General features: G+C 39.5%; 1 protein-coding gene across 2 annotated transcripts in view; it reads left to right on the plus strand.

Moving 5' to 3' along the window:
* Positions 1-21186, plus strand: part of FMN1 (formin 1) — a 495511-nt gene that overhangs the window by 266771 nt on the left and 207554 nt on the right. For both annotated transcript variants that reach the window (XM_036735850.1, XM_036735851.1), the window contains one exon: positions 12913-13709. In XM_036735850.1, coding sequence (XP_036591745.1) covers positions 12913-13709 — 797 coding nt within the window. The remainder of the gene's footprint in view (positions 1-12912; positions 13710-21186) is intronic.

Raw genomic sequence — 21186 nt, forward strand, 5'->3', positions numbered from 1 at the left:
TCTCTTGTAGTTTATATGATATATTTTTGTTTTCTGTGTGAACTAATAGTTTGCTTATTAAAATCAAATAACATTTCATAGGTGCCTCAAGAAAACCAGTATCATTCTCATTGTGTTTTGGATTTTTGTCTATTTTTTTTGGTGGTGGTGGCATGTATTATTCTGGTTAGTTAATCAGGATGATGATCTTGGATTCTAAAAAGCTATTATAGAGGTGTATAAGCTGTAGAAGGTTCTACCAAACTTAAAAGACTAGAAGAATAGGCTGAGTGATGGACAGAGTCAGTCATTTGAGAATTTTCCTAGCCAAGTTCAGAGGAGCTCATCACCACATTGACCTCAGGGTGATGAGTTTTCTGCCAAAGCTACTCTCACTTAACTTCTATGAAGTCATAAAGGAATTACAATTAGCACTGGTAGAGGGACTATTCCCACACTGATGAAATAACAAGTTGAGATATTGAGGTCTGCCAGTGGTGGCAAAGAGTGGAGCTCATGAATGAGATAAAAAACAAGTTAGGGTACAGCAAACTTGTTCTTGAAGTATATGGCAGGTCAATTAGTTACTTGAATTGAATCAATTTCCATTCCAGTTTAGTACTTAATGCTTCCAACCCCCATTTTCCTTTTCCTTTTTTCCTTAGTGATAGAATTCTTTTCTGAACTTGTAGAGAATAGGTCTTAGCAACATGTTGGGAACTTCTGGCTTACTCCGACCTGGGGATGTAGAATTTGGAATAGTTCCTGGAAAAGGTTGACTCAAGTTGTATGGCAGATAACCTGGATTTTTACTGGCCCTGGCAGCCCTACTGGGATAGCATGTTCATAACAACAAAATACTAATGGGTAATTTTTCCACAGCCCTTGGCACTAGCTTGATATCTTTCATCAACAGGCACTTTTCCCCCTTCTTTTCGACAGACGTGCTCATGTGGACCAGACAAGCAAAAGTCTCCCTCCAGTGCTTGGGTTTCAGTACAACACGTCCCTTTGATGCTATCTCAGAGCAGTGGTAATGTGAAGGATTCTAAAGTAATAGTAATAATAATAATAAAGAGGATTTTGGTTTTGGAAAGGAAGAGGAGGGAAGACTGGCTTTGGAAAAGGCTAAAGGAGTTGCCTGGAAACTAGTCCTTGATCAGATTAGAATCACAAATATGACTCTATTATGCTAGATTCTTTTATATGAAAACAGCTGCATAGAACACTCAAATCATTCTACTATCTGTATTTTGAATTAACAAAACAAAACAGCACCAACTTTTTTTTACAACACCTGTATGGAAATAACACCTGTGCATTTGATTTAAATTTGCCAGTTACCAACATCTCTCATTAAAATCATAGGACCTGGATTTGAATCCAGTTCTACTATTCATAAATTCTGTGACCTAAAACAAATCCCTTAATCCAGAGGTGTCAAATATGCTGCTTGCAGCCCTCAATATTTAAGAGTGTGGCCAATCCAGATTTAAATGTAATTGGAAGGCAGCTAGATGGCTCAGTGGATAGAGCATGGGCCCTAGAGTCAGGAGGACCTGAATTCAAATTTGACCTCAGACACTTACTAGCTGTGTGACCCTGGGCAAGTCACTTAACCCAGTTGTCTCCAGAAATACGTAAGTAAATAAATAAATAAATGTAATTGGGAAGTGGCCAACAAAATAAGAATTACCATATAGATAATGGCAATTTGAGGTATTCTAAGTCAATACATAGCCTGAAGCAATCTGTTTCTGAGTCTGACACCACTAACTGTAAGCTCTCTGGACCTCAGTTTCATCATCTGTAAAACTGAATTTAGACTGGATGAATTTTAAGGTCACCTCTACCCCTAAATCTTATGCCTCTGTGTTACTGGTTATAGAGTAGGGGTTGGGAGTATGCTGGAAGAATAGAAGGCATGGTTCTTGCTCATTAGTGGGCTATCATCTAGCTTGGTTTACATAAAAATGTGTTATCAAAAAATATATACGTAGAACAGGTTATCTTCTAGTTTGATGTACATAAAATGTATACGGTGAAAAGACTTAAAACAGCAAAAAACGAATGTTTGGTAGAGTGTTCATGGAATGCCGAAATGCTGAGGGAATACATGGCATAAAAGTTATGGAGGAAGGTAGTTTCAGTCTAGAAAGGTCTCCTGGGTAGGGAGGGGTGGAGTGGAGTGGGGTGTGTATCCCACAACAGTATAATGGGGGGGAGGGCAGAGATGTCTTAAAGTCTGTCCATTTGTTACTTAGCAGATAAGTCTTACAGAATTGCCCGAGGCTCAGAGAAATTAATGGCTTGCCTGTGGTCACATGGGTAGTGTCATAGGTAGAATTGGAATCCAAGCCTTCCTAATTTTAAGCCCAGCACTCTATCCATTACAATTCTCATTCTGACATGGAACAAGCAAGAGAAGATCTTGATGAACACTCTCAATTCAGTTAAATATATGCTAGTGCAATAGAGTGCTGGATCTGGAGTCAGGAAGACCTAAGTTCAAATCCAGCCTCGGATATTTACTAGTTACATGACCCTAGGCGAGTCACTCAATCTATGTTTGTCTAAGTTTCCTCAAATGTAAAGTGGGAGTAATAATGTCACCTACCTTGAAGCGTTGGTGTGAAGATCAAATGAGATAATATTTGTTAAAAAAACAGTGCTTGAGCTATTGCCTGGCACACGCGCGCATGCACACATACACACGCACACACGCTATATAAGTGCTTACTCCCTTCAATTGAACAAACATTAAGCACCTGCCATATGCAATGTGTTGTTCTGGGTGCTAGGAATAGATGCAAAGAAAAACAGAAACAGTCCCTGACCTCAAGGAACTCACATTCTACTGGAAGAATAGAATATGTACAAATAAGTAGTAATTATAGGCTTCCTCTACTTGAGTTTACCCTAGCTACAATTTCTGTAATTTCAGGGCGGGGATAGAGCCTGGATCTGTGAGTTTGTTGGTTTGGGGAATTCCTAGTACAGAGGCAGCTGGATGGCTCGGTGGACAGAGAGCCTAGCCTAGGGTCAGGAAAAGCTGAGGTCAGATTTGACCTTCGACATTAGCTGTGTGATCCTGGGCAAGTCACTAACCTGCTATTTATCTCAGTTTCTTCATCTATAATCTGGAGAAAATAATAGCACCTACCTCTTGGGGTTGTTGTGAAGATTTAATGAGATGATAATTTTAAAGCATTTTGCAAATCTTAAATCAATATGTAAATGTTAGTTATTATTATTCTTATCTTTTGCAATGCAACCAATGCAAATGGGCATCTTAGCTATTACTTAAGAGAATTGTCTTGGCTACTGAGAAGTTGAGACTTGTCCCATGGTCTCATAGCCAGTATGTATTGGAGATGGGTCTTGAACCTAGGTCTCCCTTACTCTGAGGCAAGGTATTAATCTGCTCCATTTTGCTGCCATTCTCAACCTTCCAGAAAAACCTATCTTAAATATCACTGGTATCACATCCTCCACATGCTTTAGTTCAATTCAGTTCTGCAAACATTTAAGCATTCATTGTGTTCAAGATGTTCTACATGAAGGGAACTAAAAAATAAAAAAACAAACATGTTCTGTTATAATGTAGTAAAGTGGTGGGAGAAAGCTCTTGAACTAGGAATCAATAGAGACCAAGTTCATATCCAAGCCTTGATCCTTTTACTTGCTTCCTGACCCTTGGTAAGTCACTTGACCCCTCTAAGTTTCTGTTTCTTCGTCTGTTAAATGAAAATCATCATGCTTGCACTACTGATACAGTTCATTGTAAAGAATATGCTTTGATAGCATTATACAAATGTGACTTATTATTAGAGATATAGTCTTTATCTTGAGGAGTTTACAGTCTAACATATGTACATGTTGTATAGACATAAACAGAAACATCTGTGATACAAAGTAGAATGAGATAAGTACCAAGGATAAGTCTAGGCAAAGTGCTAGGAAAAATATGAGATGGGAGGGATCACTTTCACCTGGGGGAGCGGGAGTGAGATTCCCTTCATGGAAGGCTTCCTGAAAGAGGGACATACCTGAGTTGAGTATTGAAAGGAGGGAAATGAATACATTCGAAAGGAGCATTCCAAGAATGGAGCAATGCATGAGCCAAGGAACAGAGATATAAGAAGACAGAAAAAAAAATGAAAGAATCAAAGAATGTTTAGTTTATCTCAAAGGACAGTAACATGAGATATATGAAGGAAAATAGTGTGAAATAAGGCCTGAAAGGTAAATTGGAACCAAATTATGAAGGACTTTGAATGCTAACCTAAGGATTCTTTGTTTCATAGGCATTAGAGAGCCTCTGAAAAGTTTTTAGTTAAGGATGTGATGTTGTTGCTGTTGAGTGATTTCAGTCATGTCCAACTCTTCCTGACCCCATTTTGAGATTTTCTTGGCAAAGATACTGGAGTGATTTGCCATTTCTTTCTCTAGCTCATTTTACAGAAACTGAGGCAAACAGGGTTAAGTGACATGCCCAGCTAATGTCTGTGGCTAGATTTGAATTCATGAAGATGAGTCTTGCTGATTCCAAGCCCAATGATATCATTACAAAGGCTTAGATGACAATCAATTAAGACAGTACCATGAGAATTTAGGTGAGAAGAGATGGAAATCTAAACAAGGATGGTTGCAGTGGAAGTTGAGAGAAGCAGACATATATGGAGGATGTTGAAGAAGGAAAATCAACAGGCAACTAATTAAATTTGGGAGATAAAACCAAAGATGACTCAGAGGTTAGGAGTCTGATTGACTGATAATATAGTATCATTACAAAAATAGAGATAATACAGGGAAAGGCAGCTTTCAGGGAGAAAATGATACAGTCATTTTAGACATATTGACCTTGCCTTACGAATGGAGCATCCAGGTAAGAGAATCTAGAAGGCATTTAGAAATCTGGAACTTAGCTGTGTGGAAAGGTTCAGGTGTAGAGATATGGATTTGAATCATTTACATAGAGGTAGCTTTTGAAGCCAAGGGAGCAGATGAAGTCATCAAAAGACTATAGAAGGGGCAGAGCCAAGATGGCGGCTAGAAAGCAGGGACCTGCCTAAAGCTCTCCCTCAGGACCCTCCAAACACCTATAAAAAATGGCTCTGAACAAATTCTAGAACTGCAGAACCCACGAAATAGCAGAGGGAAGCAGGGCTCCAGCCCAGGACAGCCTGGATGGTTGCTGAGTAAGGTCTATCACGCCATGCTGGGAGTGGAGCAGAGCAGAGCCCAGTGTGGGCCATGCCTGGACCAACCAGACTGGGAGCTGGGCGGAACAGGCCCTGGCGCCCTGAATCAGTGAGCTGTGGCAGTTACCAAATTTCTCAACCCACAAACACCAAAGACAACAGAGAAGGTTAGTGGGAAAAACCGTGGGGACAGAGTGAAAAGAGTTCTTGGTTTGGCCACCCTCCCCGGGGGCAGCAGAGGTGGTGCAGCTCTGAGAAACTACAGCTACAGTTTCCTCTGGCCCCAGGCCCACCTGGTGGGAGGAATTAAGTGGCCACTCAGAGCAGGACTGCAGAGCCTGCTTAGATCTGAGTCAAGGTCTGGGTTGGCAGTTCTTGGAGGAAGAGAAGTGCTGATGTGGCAGAGCTTGTCGTGTAGAAATAGCTCTGAAAACAACAATGCAGCCCCTCAAGCTTGGGACAAAGTACTCTTTACAAGCAGTCATACCCCAATGAAAAACTCAAGGGTCAAGCAGTTGGCTGGGAACATGGCCAGGCAGCGAAAAACGGACTCAGATTCAGACTCAGATTTTGGAATCTTTCTTTGGTGACAAAGAAGATCAAAACATACAGCTAGAAGAAATCAACAAAGTCAAAGAGCCTACATCAAAAGCCTCTAAGAAAAACATGAACTGGTCTCATGCCATGGAAGAGCTTAAAAAGGATTTGGAAAAGCAAATTAGAGAAGTAGAGGGAAAAATTGGGAAGAGAAATGAGAGTGATGTGAGAAAACCATGAAAAACAAGTCAATGACTGGCTAAAGGAGACCCCCCCCAAAATACTGAAGAAAATAACACCTTAAAAATAGACTAACTCAAATGGCAAAAGAGCTCCAAAAAGCCAATGAAGAGAAGAATGCCTTAAAAGGCAGAATTAGCCAAATGGAAAAGGAGGTCCAAAAGACCACTGAAGAAAATACTACCTTAAAAATTAGATTGGAGCAAGTGAAAGCTAGTGACTTTGTGAGAAATCAAGATATTATAAAACAGAACAAAAAGAATAAAAAATGGAAGACAATGTGAAATATCTCATTGGAAAAACCACTAACCTGGAAAATAGATCCAGGAGAGATAATTTAAAAATTATTGGACTACCTGACAGCCATGATCAAAAAGAGAGCCTAGATATCATCTTTCAAGAAATTATCAAGGAAAACTGCCCTGATATTCTAGAGGCAGAGGGTAAAACAGAAATTGAAAGAATCTACAGATTGCCTCCTCAAAAAGATCCCCAAAAGAAAACTCCTAGGAATATTGTTGCCAAATTCCAGAGCTCCCAGATCAAGGAGAAAATACCACGAGCAGTCAGAAATAAACAATTTGAGTATTGTGAAAACACAATCAGAATAATACAAGATCTAGCAACTTCTACATTAAGGGATCGAAGGGCTTGGAATATGATATTCTGGAGGTCAAAGGAGTTAGAATTAAAACCAAGAATCACCTACCCAGCAAAACTGAGTATCATGCTCCAAGGCAAATATGGATTTTCAATAACATAGAGGACTTTCAAGCTTTCTCAATGAAAAGACCAGAGCTGAATAGAAAATTTGACTTTCGAATACAAGAATCAAGAGAAGCATGAAAAGGTAAACAAGAAAGAGAAATCATAAGGGACTTACTAAAATTGAACTGTTTTGTTTACATTCGTATATGGAAAGATTATGTGTATATTTCATGAGACCTCAGTATTAGGGTAGCTGAAGGGAATACGCACACACATACACACATATATATGTATATATAGACAGAGGGCACAGGGTGAGTTGAATATGAAGGAATGATATAAAAAAAAAATAAAATCAAGGGATGAGAGAGGAATATATTGAGAGAGGGAGAAAGGGAGAGATAGAATGGGGTAAATTATCTCACATAAAAGTGGCAAGAAAAAACAGTTTTTTGGAAGGGAATAGGGGGCAGGTGAGGGGGAATGAGTGAATCTTGCTCTCATTGGATTTGATCTGAGGAGGGCATACCATACACACTCAATTGGGTATCTTACCCCACTGAAAGAAGGAGGAAGGAGATAAAAAAGGGCAGGGGGGAGACAGAAGAGAGGACAGATAGGGGGAGGAGGTAATCAAAAGCAAACACTTTCCAAAAGGGACAGGGTCAGGGGAGAAAATTGAATAAAGGGGGATAGAATAGGAAGGAGCAAAATATAGTTAGTCTTTCAGAACATGAGTATTGTGGAAGGGTTTTGCGTAATGATACACATGTAGCCTATGTTGAATTGCTTGCCGTCTTAGGGATGGAAGAGAGGAGAGAATTTGAAACTCAAAGTTTTAAAACCAGATGTTCAACAAAAACGTTTTTGCATGCAACTAGGAAATAAGATATACAGGCAATGGGGCATAGAAATCATTCTTGCCCTACAAGAAAGTAAGGGAAAAGAGGATGGGGGGGAGTGGGGTGACAGAAAGGAGGGCTGACAGGGGACCGGGCCAATCAGAATATACGCCATCTTGGAGTGGGGGGGAGGGTAGAAATGGGGAGAAAATTTGTAATTCAAACTCTTGTGAAAATCAGTGCTGAAAACTAAAAACATTAAATAAGTAATAATAATAAAAATAAAAAAGAGTATAGAAGACGAGAAAAGAATCAAATATGAGAATGTATATAAGGAAGAAGGAACTAGCAAAAAAAGGCACAAAGAAATAACAGGAAGGTAGGAGAAGGGGCATAATAAATCCTTTGTCATAGAAATCAAGGGAACAAATAATATCAAGAAGAAAATTACTGTGTAGTAACACAGGCCAGTAATCCCAGCTTTGGAGGAAACAAAAGGGAGGTGTGTGTGTATGAGGCTGATGAACTGCCTGAGTTTTGGAGTTCTGAGCTGCAGAACTTAGAGTCTACACTAAGTTGAGCACAAATAGGGTGAGCCTCTGGGAGCATAAAGTCACTAAGCTGCCTAAGGAGGGGTGAACTGCATAGGTCAGAAAAATGGTTAAAGTTTCTGGGCCAAGCATTATCAGCCTTGGCCTATAAGTGGATACTACATTTCTAGTATGGGATTAGATAGAGAGATTAAATATTTTTTAAAAAGTGGCCATGGGGAAGGTGAGGTAAATTCAGAGTAAAAAAAACCATTAATATATTAAGACAGATGAAGAAAGAAAAAAGACAAGTGGATTAAGTGAGAAAGTTTGACCTTAGAGAAAATTGTTTAAGGGTAAAGGTAAACTGAATCATGAGAGATTGAGGAGTCATCAGAGTGTCAAGGGATTGAAGGTAGTGAGTCTTTCCCAAAGCTTTGCAAGAGAGAAGGGATAGAAAAAAAGCGTAACGAAGAGGCAGAATAAAAGGAAAGGGGTCCACCTCCCCTCCCCCAAGATAAAGCATACCTGAACTTTTTTATAGATGGAGGAAGAGTCTGATAGAGTGGAAGACATTTAAGATATGAGAGAGAGAGAGAGAGAGAGAAAGAGAGAGAGAGAGAGAGAGAGAGAGAGAGAGTGAGAATGAGAATGAGAATGAGAATGATTGGAAAGACATTATGTAGGGGAGCACACCAAACTCACAATTGAAGGGTTTAGCTTTGGCTAGGAAAGGGGCAACCTTATCCTCTGAGGCTGGAAAGAAGAAAATAGACAAGGATTTATGAGGAGGGCAGGATACCTTGGATCTCCTTTACTGTTGTTGTTTGTCCTTCCTTCTTAAAGAGGACCAAGACATCAAGAAGGTGATGCCCTGATTTGCAGATGAATTAGATTTAAGTAAGGCACGGCTATGTAAAGTTACTATCCTTACTTTCTCCTCCAGAGCCATCTGGGTCCAGCAGCAAGACATAAGTTAGAAAGATTGTAGATGGCCCTGGATGCAGTGGGAGATCTTGACCTTTTTAAGCTAAGGTATCTCTCATGTTTCAGTTTGACTGAAGCAATGCCCATTCAGTGATTAAGACTAGGTAAGAGATATGGGAAAAAATTTTAAAAGGCTTCTTTTACCTACACAAGATAAATCAATGGGGTGGCAGAGGGGGGGTGGGGGGTGGGGGAGTGGGGGGGGGTGGGAGGGGAAGACCTTCAGGGTTTCTAGTGGGAATGGAAACAATTGCAATTTACCTCACTCTGGGACATCAAAAACCAAACAAACACCAAAAGAGGCTTGGGCTGTTACTTATTATTGGCCAATCAGTGAAAGCCAGGGTGATTTGGTTTTAAAGCATAGTCCAGAAGTTCCATTTGAATCTGAATGGGCTTTATCAAAGCCTGGTGTTAACAGAGTTGTATTTCAAGAAATTTATGTTCCTTTGGGCAGAGCACCCACATGTAAGTATATGGTTCTCTATGTGAAGGGAGAGAAGGAAGGAAGGAAAGAAGGAAGGGAGGGTAGGAGGAAGGGAAGGAGCAGCAGCATTGCCCAGCTGGAACTGGCTGCTCCTACTCACAGATTGGTGTTTGTCCTTAGTTCTTCTAGAGGACCAATAACATCAGGAAGATGATGGAATCAATAAGAACCAAAATTCTTCGAATGTGGCAGTGAGGGAGCAATTGAGACCTAGTCCAGTGCCTTATCTCATACACACACACACACACACACACACACACACACACACACATACACACATACACACATTCATACACATTCACCAACATTCTTTCACACACTTATACACATGTGCACACACTCTCAAATACACATCCACACACACAGACTCATACATTCACATGTGTTCACTTACACACTCATACATGTTCACACACTCACACATACACAAGCTGACATACACTCACAGACTATACATATTCTCACACACACACACACACACACACACACACATACATACACATTCACCAACGTTCACTAACATTCACCTAACGGTCATTAGGGCAGAGAATGGGTTGTTAATTTATTTGAATCCCACCACTGGCCTTACTGTATGCCAGGCCTTGCACTAAGTACTTTAAAAATATCTCATTTAATCCTTACCCACCTAGGAGGTGGGTGCTATTATTATCCTCATTTTACAGTTAAGGAAAAGTGAGGTAGACAGAGGTATTAAGTGATTTTCCTAAGGTCACCCAGCTAATAAGTTTCTAAGGCCAGATTTGATCTGGTCACTCTAACTCCAGGCCCTGCCCTTTATGTGATGGGATACAGGCTCTGGAAACCCCCTTGAACTCTCCTTGAATCTTCCTACTTGATGGGGTTTGCCTGAGGCATCCCGGTAATCCTCTCAACTGGTCTTTCATTGTTGATGTCCAATTCTCTGTTACCCCTAACCTAACCTAGCCCAGCCTGTACCTCCAGATTGTTTCCAGCTACTTGCCACATTTGATCCTCTCTAGACTGTCATTCTCCCTTGCCCACATGGTCCAGGTCCCTGGCATTCCCAGCCGTTCTCTGTTACCTCACAAGTTACCCCAGCCTATTGGCCATTCTCATCAAGATCTTCCCTAGACCCATCCTCCAGTCACCCCAGACTACTTGGCCACTCCTAGATGCCTCCCACAGTCTTTCTGTATATGAGATCCATCTCGTTTCCATGAAAGTGCTCAGATTCAGTTTGGCCTGCTTGTATTAGAGATAGAAATGCTCAGATTCCTTAAGACTCCAGCCAAGGCTGAGATTCCTTAAAAGTCTGGCCAATATGGCAGATCTTTAATAAACCGTTTTTTCTTTGGCAGAAAGAAGGCTTGGGTGGAATTCATTCAGGCAGGACCCATGTGTCGCTATTTCAGGGTCCCAGCACCCCTAAACTGCAACATATACGCTGTGCTACCTCCAGAAAAGGTCCATAGAATAACAGAATCTCACTTAGGTGAGACCTCAGAAGTCATCCAATCCTACCTATGTCTGAATGGAAATTGTCTCCGCACTATCCCTGACAAGACTGTAAACTTGATTCCCCTTAAAGATCTCCAGAGATGGGGAACCCACTGCCTCCCATTCTATTTCTAGATAGCTCTCATTTTAAAGATTTCTTTATATTCTTTATTTATCTATATCTATATTTATATTCTTTATATATCTAATATATTATGTTAATATTTCTTTATATTAATCAAAGATCTGTCTTTCTGAATCTTCTATTGATTCCTCCTTTTTCTGCCTTTACTGCATTTCACATACTTTAAGACAACTATCACAACTCCCGAAAGTTTTCTGTTCTTCAGTCTAAACACTTTTTGTTCATCAACTGTTGCTCATATAAGATGGTGGTCCCTTTGGAAATAGGGTATGCCCCTGTTGTTCATATCAGATTAGCCTCTGGCAGCTATAGGGAGTTGCCAAATTACCCCCATCTTTTCTTCTTGCTACTGGATGACTACTTTTCTGCTATTCATTCTTTGAATCCAAAAAAAAAAAAAGCTTTTTTCCTCAACAGGATTCAGTGTCACCAAGATATCTCTAAAAGTTCAGAATTTTGGAGGCAGGACAGTTGGAAATAAAAGTGAGGTTTAGGCCTTGAGACCATGGTGGGTGACTAAAGTAGAGTGGAGGAAGAGGTCCAGGAAATTAAGTTTAAAAAATGCTCTTTGTGGTGGAAAAATAAGATGTTAGAAGGCTTATCAATTTGGACATTGAAGCCTCAGAAAGACATTGGGAAGAGAAGGAGTAGAGAGGAGAAATGTAATTTCTGCATGCATTTATTAAGTGCAAGGTAAAGGGGATTTAAAGATTAATAATAATAATAATGTCCTTTGCTTACAAAAGCTTACATTCTTTTATGAAAACTATGACTTATACACAAATAATTATAATACCAAGTAGGATATGATCTAAACTTTGAGACAAGAAAGGATACTTGCATCTGGGAGGATTAGGAACGGTTTCATGGGTGAAGCAACAGGGGTAGGGTATATTACTGGAAAACCTCTGTGAATTGAGACAGAGCAAAGTGAGTGGAACTAGGACAGTTTCAACGCATCCTGATATTAAACTTATTAATTTGGAATTCTTGTTTAATTTTGAATAAGTCTAAGACAAAACTGGATACTGATGATTTAAAGCAGGGTTTCTCAATTTTTTTTTTGTTTCACAGAACCCCCAGGCAATCCAAAGACTATGAACCTCTTCTCAGAATTTTTAAGTGATCAAGATAAAATACATAGTATTACAAAGGAAAGCAATTATTTTAAAAAGCAGTCATCAAAATATTTTTAAGAAAGTTCACAGACCCCAGGCTAAGAACCCCTGGTTTAAAAGTTAGACTATTAAAAAAAAGCATTAAGAATTTTGGAGACTAACCTCTCTCTACCTTTTTGACCGATATGTTAGTCTGAAAAATCCAACAAAGACAGGCATTCTAGGGCGATTGCTGGAACAGCAGCTATAGGCCAGAAGGATCCCCAAACATGCCTTTCTTATGACAGTCAATTTCCAAGCCAGACCTTGAAACTACAACACGCATATTCAGGCACGTCCGAATATGGTTTGTGTTTGATACTTTAACCGGGTAAAAGTTCTTAGGTGATGTTTTTGCTCTTAAACTTTAATCCTCAGTAATTATTCCCCATGAGCTCAGGTTAGCTAAAATCACCCTTCTTTTCCAAGTGTTTTAAGTTTCTGGAAAATTCATAAAGTGAAATGTATACCCATTTGGATTATTTCATGATTGCCGCTTTGTCTCTCTATTCAAATTGCATGTGCTATTTTGACACTGGGAGAGTACTAAGTCTTTTAATTAATATGTCTGATCTTCATTTTACTGAACTCTTTTCTTTCTTTACTCTTATCCTCAGGCCCAGTTTGAACTGAGGGTCTTCCACATTAGGGGAGAGCACGCAGTAATAACGGCCAGACTAGAAGAAACCATTGAAAATCTCAAGTGTGAGTTAGAGCACAGGTTGAGTGGAGGATGTGAAAAGACGAGAGATGCCTGCATCTCGACAGAAGATGATTATCCACCAAAGACTTTCCGAAATGTCTACATACAAACTGACAGAGAGACATTTTTAAAACCCAGTGAAGATGAAAGCAAAACCATTAAAAGTAGCCAAATAGTACCCAAAAAACTGAATATCTCCTCTCTAAACCACTTATCTCCCCCAAATGACAACAAAGATATCTCTTCAACCCTCCAATCTTTAGAAAGTTGCTCATCTGGTCAACAAAAATCATCTTCCCCTCCTGCTCCTCCACTGCCAACAGTGATTCCTCCGCCTCCTCCCCTTCCACCAGGACTTGAGCCTCCACCATTATCTTCACAATCAAGTGCTGGGTCACCACCCCCTCCTCCTCCTCCACCCCCACCACCTCCTCCTCCACCACCTCCTCCTCCCTTACCTCTAAGTTCTGGGAGTACCCTTCCTCCTCCCCCCCCACCCCTTCCTATCCCACCACCTTTCCCCAGCACTGGGCAACCACCTCCACCTCCTCCTCCTCCTCCAGCTCCTCCAGGAACTGGACTACCACCTCCTCCTCCTCCCTTCTTTGGAGGCAACACATCCTTCAGCCAGATTCCTCGAAAGCCTGCCATTGAACCCAGCTGCCCCATGAAGCCTCTGTATTGGACAAGGATACAAATAAGTGGTGGAAGGTAAGGAAAACCCTACCATGACACCTAAAACTTAGCTTCTGCTTGTAAAATTCCCAAGAGCTTCCATTAAGTGGGGTCTTATTCCTCGTAGCTCTATACCTGTTCATTGCATAGTATAACATTTACCACATGCATGATTCCTAAGTTCTATGTGTGGTTATCTTGGTGATGATGGGATACTTTTGGAAGGAGTGTCGGTTGAATTTGGCAGCTATTTGGCAGACATTGACTGGTCTTTTCTTCACTAAATCTTTGGTGATGGTATGCCAAGCAATGATCTTTGAGCAGGCACACCCCTTCCTGCCAGCTAATAGATCATTTTTAGAGACTGGACCTGGGTGTGTCACAGAGAGAAAGAGAGAGAGAGAGAGAGAGAGAGAGAGAGAGAGAGAGAGAGAGAGAGAGAGAAGACCAATTCTGCAGTAGATAATGTGGATTTTGATAATATCTTTTGAAAAAGATTTTGAAAAGCAGAGATTCTTCAGGTAAAGGGATACCTTTGTGGTGGAAAATTCATAAATATATATGCTGTTCAACTAGAAGTAACTAAGTGGTAAAGTGGAGAGGCCATTAAGCCTTGGGTCAGGATGACTTAAATTCAAATCCAACTTGACACTTACCAGCTGTGTGACCCTGGTCAAGTCACTTTAACCACTGTCTGCCTTAGTTTCCTCAGCTGTAAAATGAGCATCTACCTCCCATGATCAGATAAAATAACATTTATAAAGTGCTTAGCACAGTGCCTAGCACATAGTAGGTACCTAATAAATGCTTCTTCCCTCTCTTCCCTTCCCTCTCTTCCTTTCCCTCACTTCCCTACTCTCCCTTCCCTTCCCTTTCCTTCCTTCCTTCCTTTCTTCCTTCCTTCCTTCCTTCCTCTTATAAACAGATGCAAGTAAATTTAAATTTGGGGCCCAAAAGGGGTATGAAATGATCTAGGATGAGTGAAGAAAGACCAGATGATTTTTTAAATTAGTTGATTGCAAAATTATCTTAAAACTATGTCTACTGTACCCTCTGGAAAAAGCACAGTGGTGTAATGGAAAAATCAGTGGTCTGAGTGGGCAAAAGCAAGACTTGTATTTAAATTCCACTTTTGCTTCTTACTGGTTATGTAACTGCATGCAATTCATTTAGCCTTTCTTTGGCCCTCAGGTCCCTCATCTATACATTTCAAGATGCTTGTTACCTTTCTCATGGGATTGTTATGAAGACCAAACGAAATCATATACATACATACATACATACATATATACATATATATGTATGTATGTATGTGTATATATATACACACACATACACACATATTATATATATATACATATATATATATGTGCTTTGCAAATCTTATCAGCTGTTATTTTTATTATCATTATTTTTCCAAAAAAGTATTACTTTTTGGATCTAGACAAACACCTTTTTTATGTTATAAAGATAGTTATGAATGATATTCATTTAGTTAATAATAATAATAAGTTTATATAGCATTGCAAGGTTTGCAGAGCTTTACAGATGATCTCATCTTATCCATACAACAACCTTAGGAGGTAGGTGCAGCTATTATCCCAAATTTATAGATAGGGAGACTAAGGCAGACAGGTTAAGTGACTTGCCTAGAGTCATACAGATAGTAAGTATCTGAAGAAGTATTTGAATTCAGCTCATCCTGACTCCAGGGCCAGTACTCTATGTATTGTGCTACACAGCTATCTTAAGTTATTTGAATATTTCCATTCAAACCAATTTTCATATAGATTTTTAAAGCTTACTTCTTTGCTGCCAGTAAGATTGATGTATGATGTACAACTTAGTTTTATCTCTCCATAGCTTCCACCTTCCAGTATTTGCCAGTTCTACTCCCTGACTGCCATCTGTTCTCCATTGTCATTTGTTAACAGAGCTTGAGCCTGATTATAGGAGATGGACCTAATGTCAGGGTTGAAGGGGTCACCATATTTTGTCATATAATTGCCACATTTGTGAGGTGATACTTCTCATGGTCTTCCTCCTCCATAGATTTTTTGCAAATTAAACCAGTGCTACTCTCTGCTACCACGAGAATTTATGGGAAAGAAGGAATGAGAATTATACAGGATGGGGAAGGCAAGAAAAGGTCATAATCTGTGCTGGGGGAAGAAGTAGACACACTGGTCAAAATCCCAGACCCACCAAAATACCATCTCCCACATTGTCTTGCCCCTATTTTCAAGCTAAAACTAGTAGGAATTGGGTGATAGCCAGATCCAAGTAAAGATGTTGTTGAATGACGATCAGTATTCACTCTATATTGTCTTTGTTCATACTATGGTATAAGGCAAACCATATGATGATGCCTGACACAATCAATAGGACTTCTAGTTTACAGCAGTAGGAAAACTGGAATTGGGATGGGAAATGTTTTAAATCTAACCAAGCAGGTGAATAGCCTGGTCTTAGCCTATCCCAAGTAGCAATTTGGAGCCTTTCTTAAGCCCACCATTAATAAAGAATAGAAACCAGATCTTATACTGGGCAGCTACTTTTTAACCTTACAATTAAATGTTGAAGCAAACATGCCTGTGATCCTGAAATAGCCACACCCAAAACTCAAGTGCCCCTGGCAGTCTCACCTAAAGTTGAAGTAAAGGCTCCTAGGAAATAACTTTCCAGCACATTTATTTTGAGTGATTTTCATTTATTTGGCATTCTTAAATCCAAGTGGAGAAGCACTCAAGGCTAATAGATTTCATCTCTCAGTCACATAATGCAGTTCTCGGATCGTACTTGTTTCCATTCCCGTGTGTGTCTAACTAGTCTTTTTCCACATTCTGTCCCACCTGCTTTCATTATCAGTGGGTAACATTAGAGCCTTGTAACAACACCTCTGGGAGAGACAGACTCTGCTTCTGCTACTCAATCTGGGTTAAGTACAGGCCAAAGATGATTGTTGTCTACATTTTTTCCTCCTTATGTATTGTACCATTTTGAAAAAGGAAACAATTTAATATTAAAACTCTCATTAGTTTCAAAAGAAATCTAGTGCTTCACTTTTGAGAGAAGGGAAAAGCATGTGAATATATTTACAAATCCCAACCAGAGGCATCAGGAGAGGCTGACTCAGTAACAGTTTCAGGCACTAAGCCACAATGTATGAAGTCTGGGGCAGGGGGTGGGGGGACATTTCTCTCTGAATGAACTGTAAAGTATATTGAACATGGTCACCTTCTTCCTTCTCTGGGTGTTTTATGATTTAATATGGTCCCACTGGACTGTTTTCTCCCTCCTAATACCCCCAATTTAAACCAAAATACACTGTGATTTTTATGTCATTCATATTCTGTTTTGGATGGGCTCTTCGATGTGGTGAAATGTTTAATAATTAGTAGTCAACCACATTGTACTAAAAACCAAATATGGATCTGTTTCCTGATAACTAACGCCCTAGATAGCAGGAGGTATGTAATTATACGCAGCCACATGCATATTGTTGCATCTGTATATACATACTACTATTTTCTTATTTCTGGGGAGATGGTATCATAATCTGAAAGCACTGTTGTTCTTGGAGTCTGAGAAACTGGGTTTGAATCTTGGCTCTGGTGACCCTAGGCAAGTCATGTAATCTCTCTACTCCATGGTTTCCTCATTTCTAAAAATGAGAAAATTGGACTAAACGAACATTGATATCCCCTCCAATTCTAAATCTGTGATCCTGAATGATGCCTGTTTTTGAGCAGTAGAGAAATCCTCTCCCAACCCACCTGATTTGCTTTCTAAGTATTTAGATTTAACAAAACTATTTTTTTTTAGAATGGCTGCTTTCAGCAACATGGTAATAATGTCCGATTTGTTGCATTTTCTTATTATGTTATTGATAATATATTACTAATTAATTAAGCACCAATGACAGTAGTAGCTCACATTTATATACTGCTTTAAGATCTACAAAGAGCTTCTTATGCATTATTGCATTGTAGCTTCACAACAACTCTTAGGAATATAAATATTATCCTCAGTTTATAGAGGAGGACCCCAGAGTCACATAGCAGGTACGTATCAGAAGCAAGCCTTTAACGAAGGCTTCTCCGATTCCAAATATATAGCGCAACACTCTGTCCTCATTCTCCATTTGGATGAGTTCAGACAGCCCTGTGGTAGATATTTGATGGAGTCATCGAACACCCAGCCCAAGAGGTATCCCTTACTGTTCCCACCAAACGAGACAATCCTCAACTGACAAGTTTGGTTATCAAAGTTCATTTATGATAAGTCAATTATTTGGAACTCTGAATCCATAGATATAACAGCATCCTATTTTCTATTAGTATCATTAAGAAAAGTTAAAAAGGAATATATAAGTCTTCTAGTCCAGTTCACAACTGAGTAGGAAACCCCTACTCAGAGACCCTTACAAGTGATATCCAACTTCTGTTTGATGACCTCCAGGGACACCTTTCCAAGCAACCCATTCCACTGTTGGACAGCTCTAAAAAGGATTTTTTCCCCCTTTCTATTGTTGTTGTTCAGCCATTCCAGTCCTGTCCAACTCTTCTTGACCCCATTTGAGATTTTTTTAGCAAAGCTACTGGAATGGTTTGCCATTTCCTTCTCCAGCTCATTTTACAGATGAGAGAACTGAGGCAAATGGGGTTAAGTAACTTGCCCAGAGTCACTCAGCTATTAAGTGTCTGAGGCCAGATTTGAACTCAGGAAGATGAGTCTTCCTGACTCCAGGCCTACACTCTATCCAGCTTCCATTGAGCTAATATTGAGCAATTAGGTGGCTTAATAGATAGAGTGCTAGACTTGAAGTCAGAAGAACCTAGGTTCTTCTTGTATCTATATGTGCATATATGTACATATGCTATACCAGCTGTGTGGTCTGGGCAAATCACTTAATCTTTCTTAGCTTTAATTTCCTCATCTCTAAAATGGGAATAATAATGGCACCTGCCTCTCACTGTTGTCATGGAGATCAAATGAATTAACGACTGTAAAGTGCTTGGTAAACATTACCAGGGCTATATGAACCTTAGCTATATCATCATTATCTCCATCAATAAAAGCTTGGCCATTCTTTCTACCCATTTGTTCTTACTTCTTCGCACTGGGGATAGGCATTGTTCTTGTTCGATCCTGTCAGACTCTTCATAACCTCATCTGGCGTCTTCTTGGCAAAGATACTGGGGTGGTTTGCCATTTCCTTCTCCAGCTTGTTTTACAGATGAGGAAACTGAGGCAAATAGGGCTAAGTGACTTGCCCAGGGTCACGTAGCTAGCAAGTGTTTGAGGCCAGATATGAACCCAGGAAGATGAATCTCTGTATGTTCTATCCATTGTGCCACCTAGCCGCCCCTGGGTATAAGCACAGCATTTGTCTATAGTCTAATATTTTTGCAAGACAGCACTTTATATATTTGACAACTTCTATCTTTTCACAGCTGCTGCAATTCTCTTCTTTAGATTAAATTTTTTAGTTGTTTCCATCAATCCTGATCACTGGCATGGTTTACCCTATCTTAGTTTTCATCCTCTGTTATATGGTTCTTCAGAACATAATACAAAACTCCAGATGTGGTCAGACCAGAGCAAAGTACACTGATACTTTAATCCCCCTCGTTCTGTATACTGTGCTTCTATTAGTATAGCCTAAGATTGAATTAGCATTTTTCACTGCCATGTTATACCGCTGACTCATTAAGCACCAGACTAAAGCCCTGAAATCCTCACATGTTTTTCATATGAACTATTGTCCAGCCATGTCAAGTTATCCTACCCTCTTAGGTTCCTAGACCAACCGGCAGCAAAAGATTATTTTAACTTATTATATGGTATTAATAATATTAGCTAACGGAAGAAAAAAAAGAAAAAAAATTTCTTTCTGACATTCTGTGCATAGGGCCAGTCTTAAGCAACATTTTGAAATAGGTGGTTTGTCTTAGATATCCATCCCAATTCCACTTCAGATTCCCCCCATTTCCTAATGCCCTGCTTTCTAGGATCCCAGGCTTCCTTTTCCTGATGAGTTCTTAAAGTGCTGTAGCATTCCTAGACCCTAAAACCAATAAGCACTTATTAAGTGCTTACTATGTGCCAGGTACTTTGCTAAATGCTAGGTATACAAATATGAGTAAAAAGTAAGACTGTGCCTGCCCTCAAAAAGCTCATATTCTAATGGGGGAAGACAACATATAAAAGGGAACTGGTGGGAGGAAAGGAGGGGATGGTGGTGAAGGCAGAAGCAGAGCCCAGAGAAGAATAAAGGGAACTCCCCTGAAAGTACTTGATGCTCCAGAATCACCTCCCTTTAATGGAAACTCCCAGTCCCTCTGTACAGATATCTCAGCTGAGTGTTAGAAAGAAGAAATCTTATTGAACTACTTCATTTAAGTTTGTGAAATAATAGCTGTTAAGTGCTCCTGAGTGTATTTGAAGCTTTCATTGGCAACCAGGGGGCAGCAGTGGCTACTGATACAGCATTGGACCTGGAGTCAGGAAGACCCTGAGGGAGTCACTTAAATGATTGTCTCAGTTTTCCTCCTCTGTAAAATAGGAATCATAATAGTCTCAATCTTACAAGATTGTTGTGAGGAAAGATTAAGATAATGTTTGTATTGGTACAGTATTTTTGCATCTGTGGGACCTACTTTTTTTGTTTAGTAGTTGAACTATATATAAACTGTACAATCTGTAAAGTTTTTATAGAATAAATATTCAGTTGTGAAAACTGGTTAAAATAAAACTAATATTTGTTAACAAAAAAAGATAATGTTTGTAGTGTACTTTCTAAACCCTAAAACATTATATAAATACTGGCTGTTATTGTTACTATTATATCAAATCCAAATGAATTTTTAATTAATGGATTTATAGCCAGTACAAAAAGCCATAGTAAAACAGTAGCAACAAACAATATTTGGAAGCTTTGAGAAGATAGTTTGAGGGAAAGGGCACTACTACTCTGAGTCAAGCCAGGCATTTCTAAGAATCTGTCCCTACAGTCAGCTGTCCTAAATTATTTTTGCTTATCTAAGCTTCTCTTTACCTTTCTCCCCTTCTGAATCCATAGGTCCCCTTAATGGATTAAATTAATTAATCTCCTTATGGATTAAAAGTTACTTTTCTTTTTGTCTTCCATGACTGCTATGACAGGAATAGCAGGGGTTCTGATAGTAGGAGAAAGAGTTGGTAGAGAAAAGAGAGAAGGCAAATGCATCAGGGACTTGGAGTGGGTATTTCCCAGACTCAAATATGGATCATTTATTAACTGGTGTTCTAGAGTAGTTCAGTTTTACCTTGGGTGGGTATAAGCAGTTTCAGATAAAACTGAGCCATTATTAAAAGCCAATTTTGATATCAGAGTAAGAAGAACATGCTGGGGGCAAATCTTTAACTGGAGACTCTATTTTGACAATACCTTTGATTTTCTAAGACTATACTTGGCAAAATTTTTATTTTATTTTTCTCAAATTTTGTACTAGTAGGTGCTAAGCCTCCA

This window comes from Trichosurus vulpecula, chromosome 8, assembly GCF_011100635.1.
Source record: "Trichosurus vulpecula isolate mTriVul1 chromosome 8, mTriVul1.pri, whole genome shotgun sequence".
NCBI classification, from domain to species: Eukaryota; Metazoa; Chordata; class Mammalia; order Diprotodontia; family Phalangeridae; genus Trichosurus; species Trichosurus vulpecula.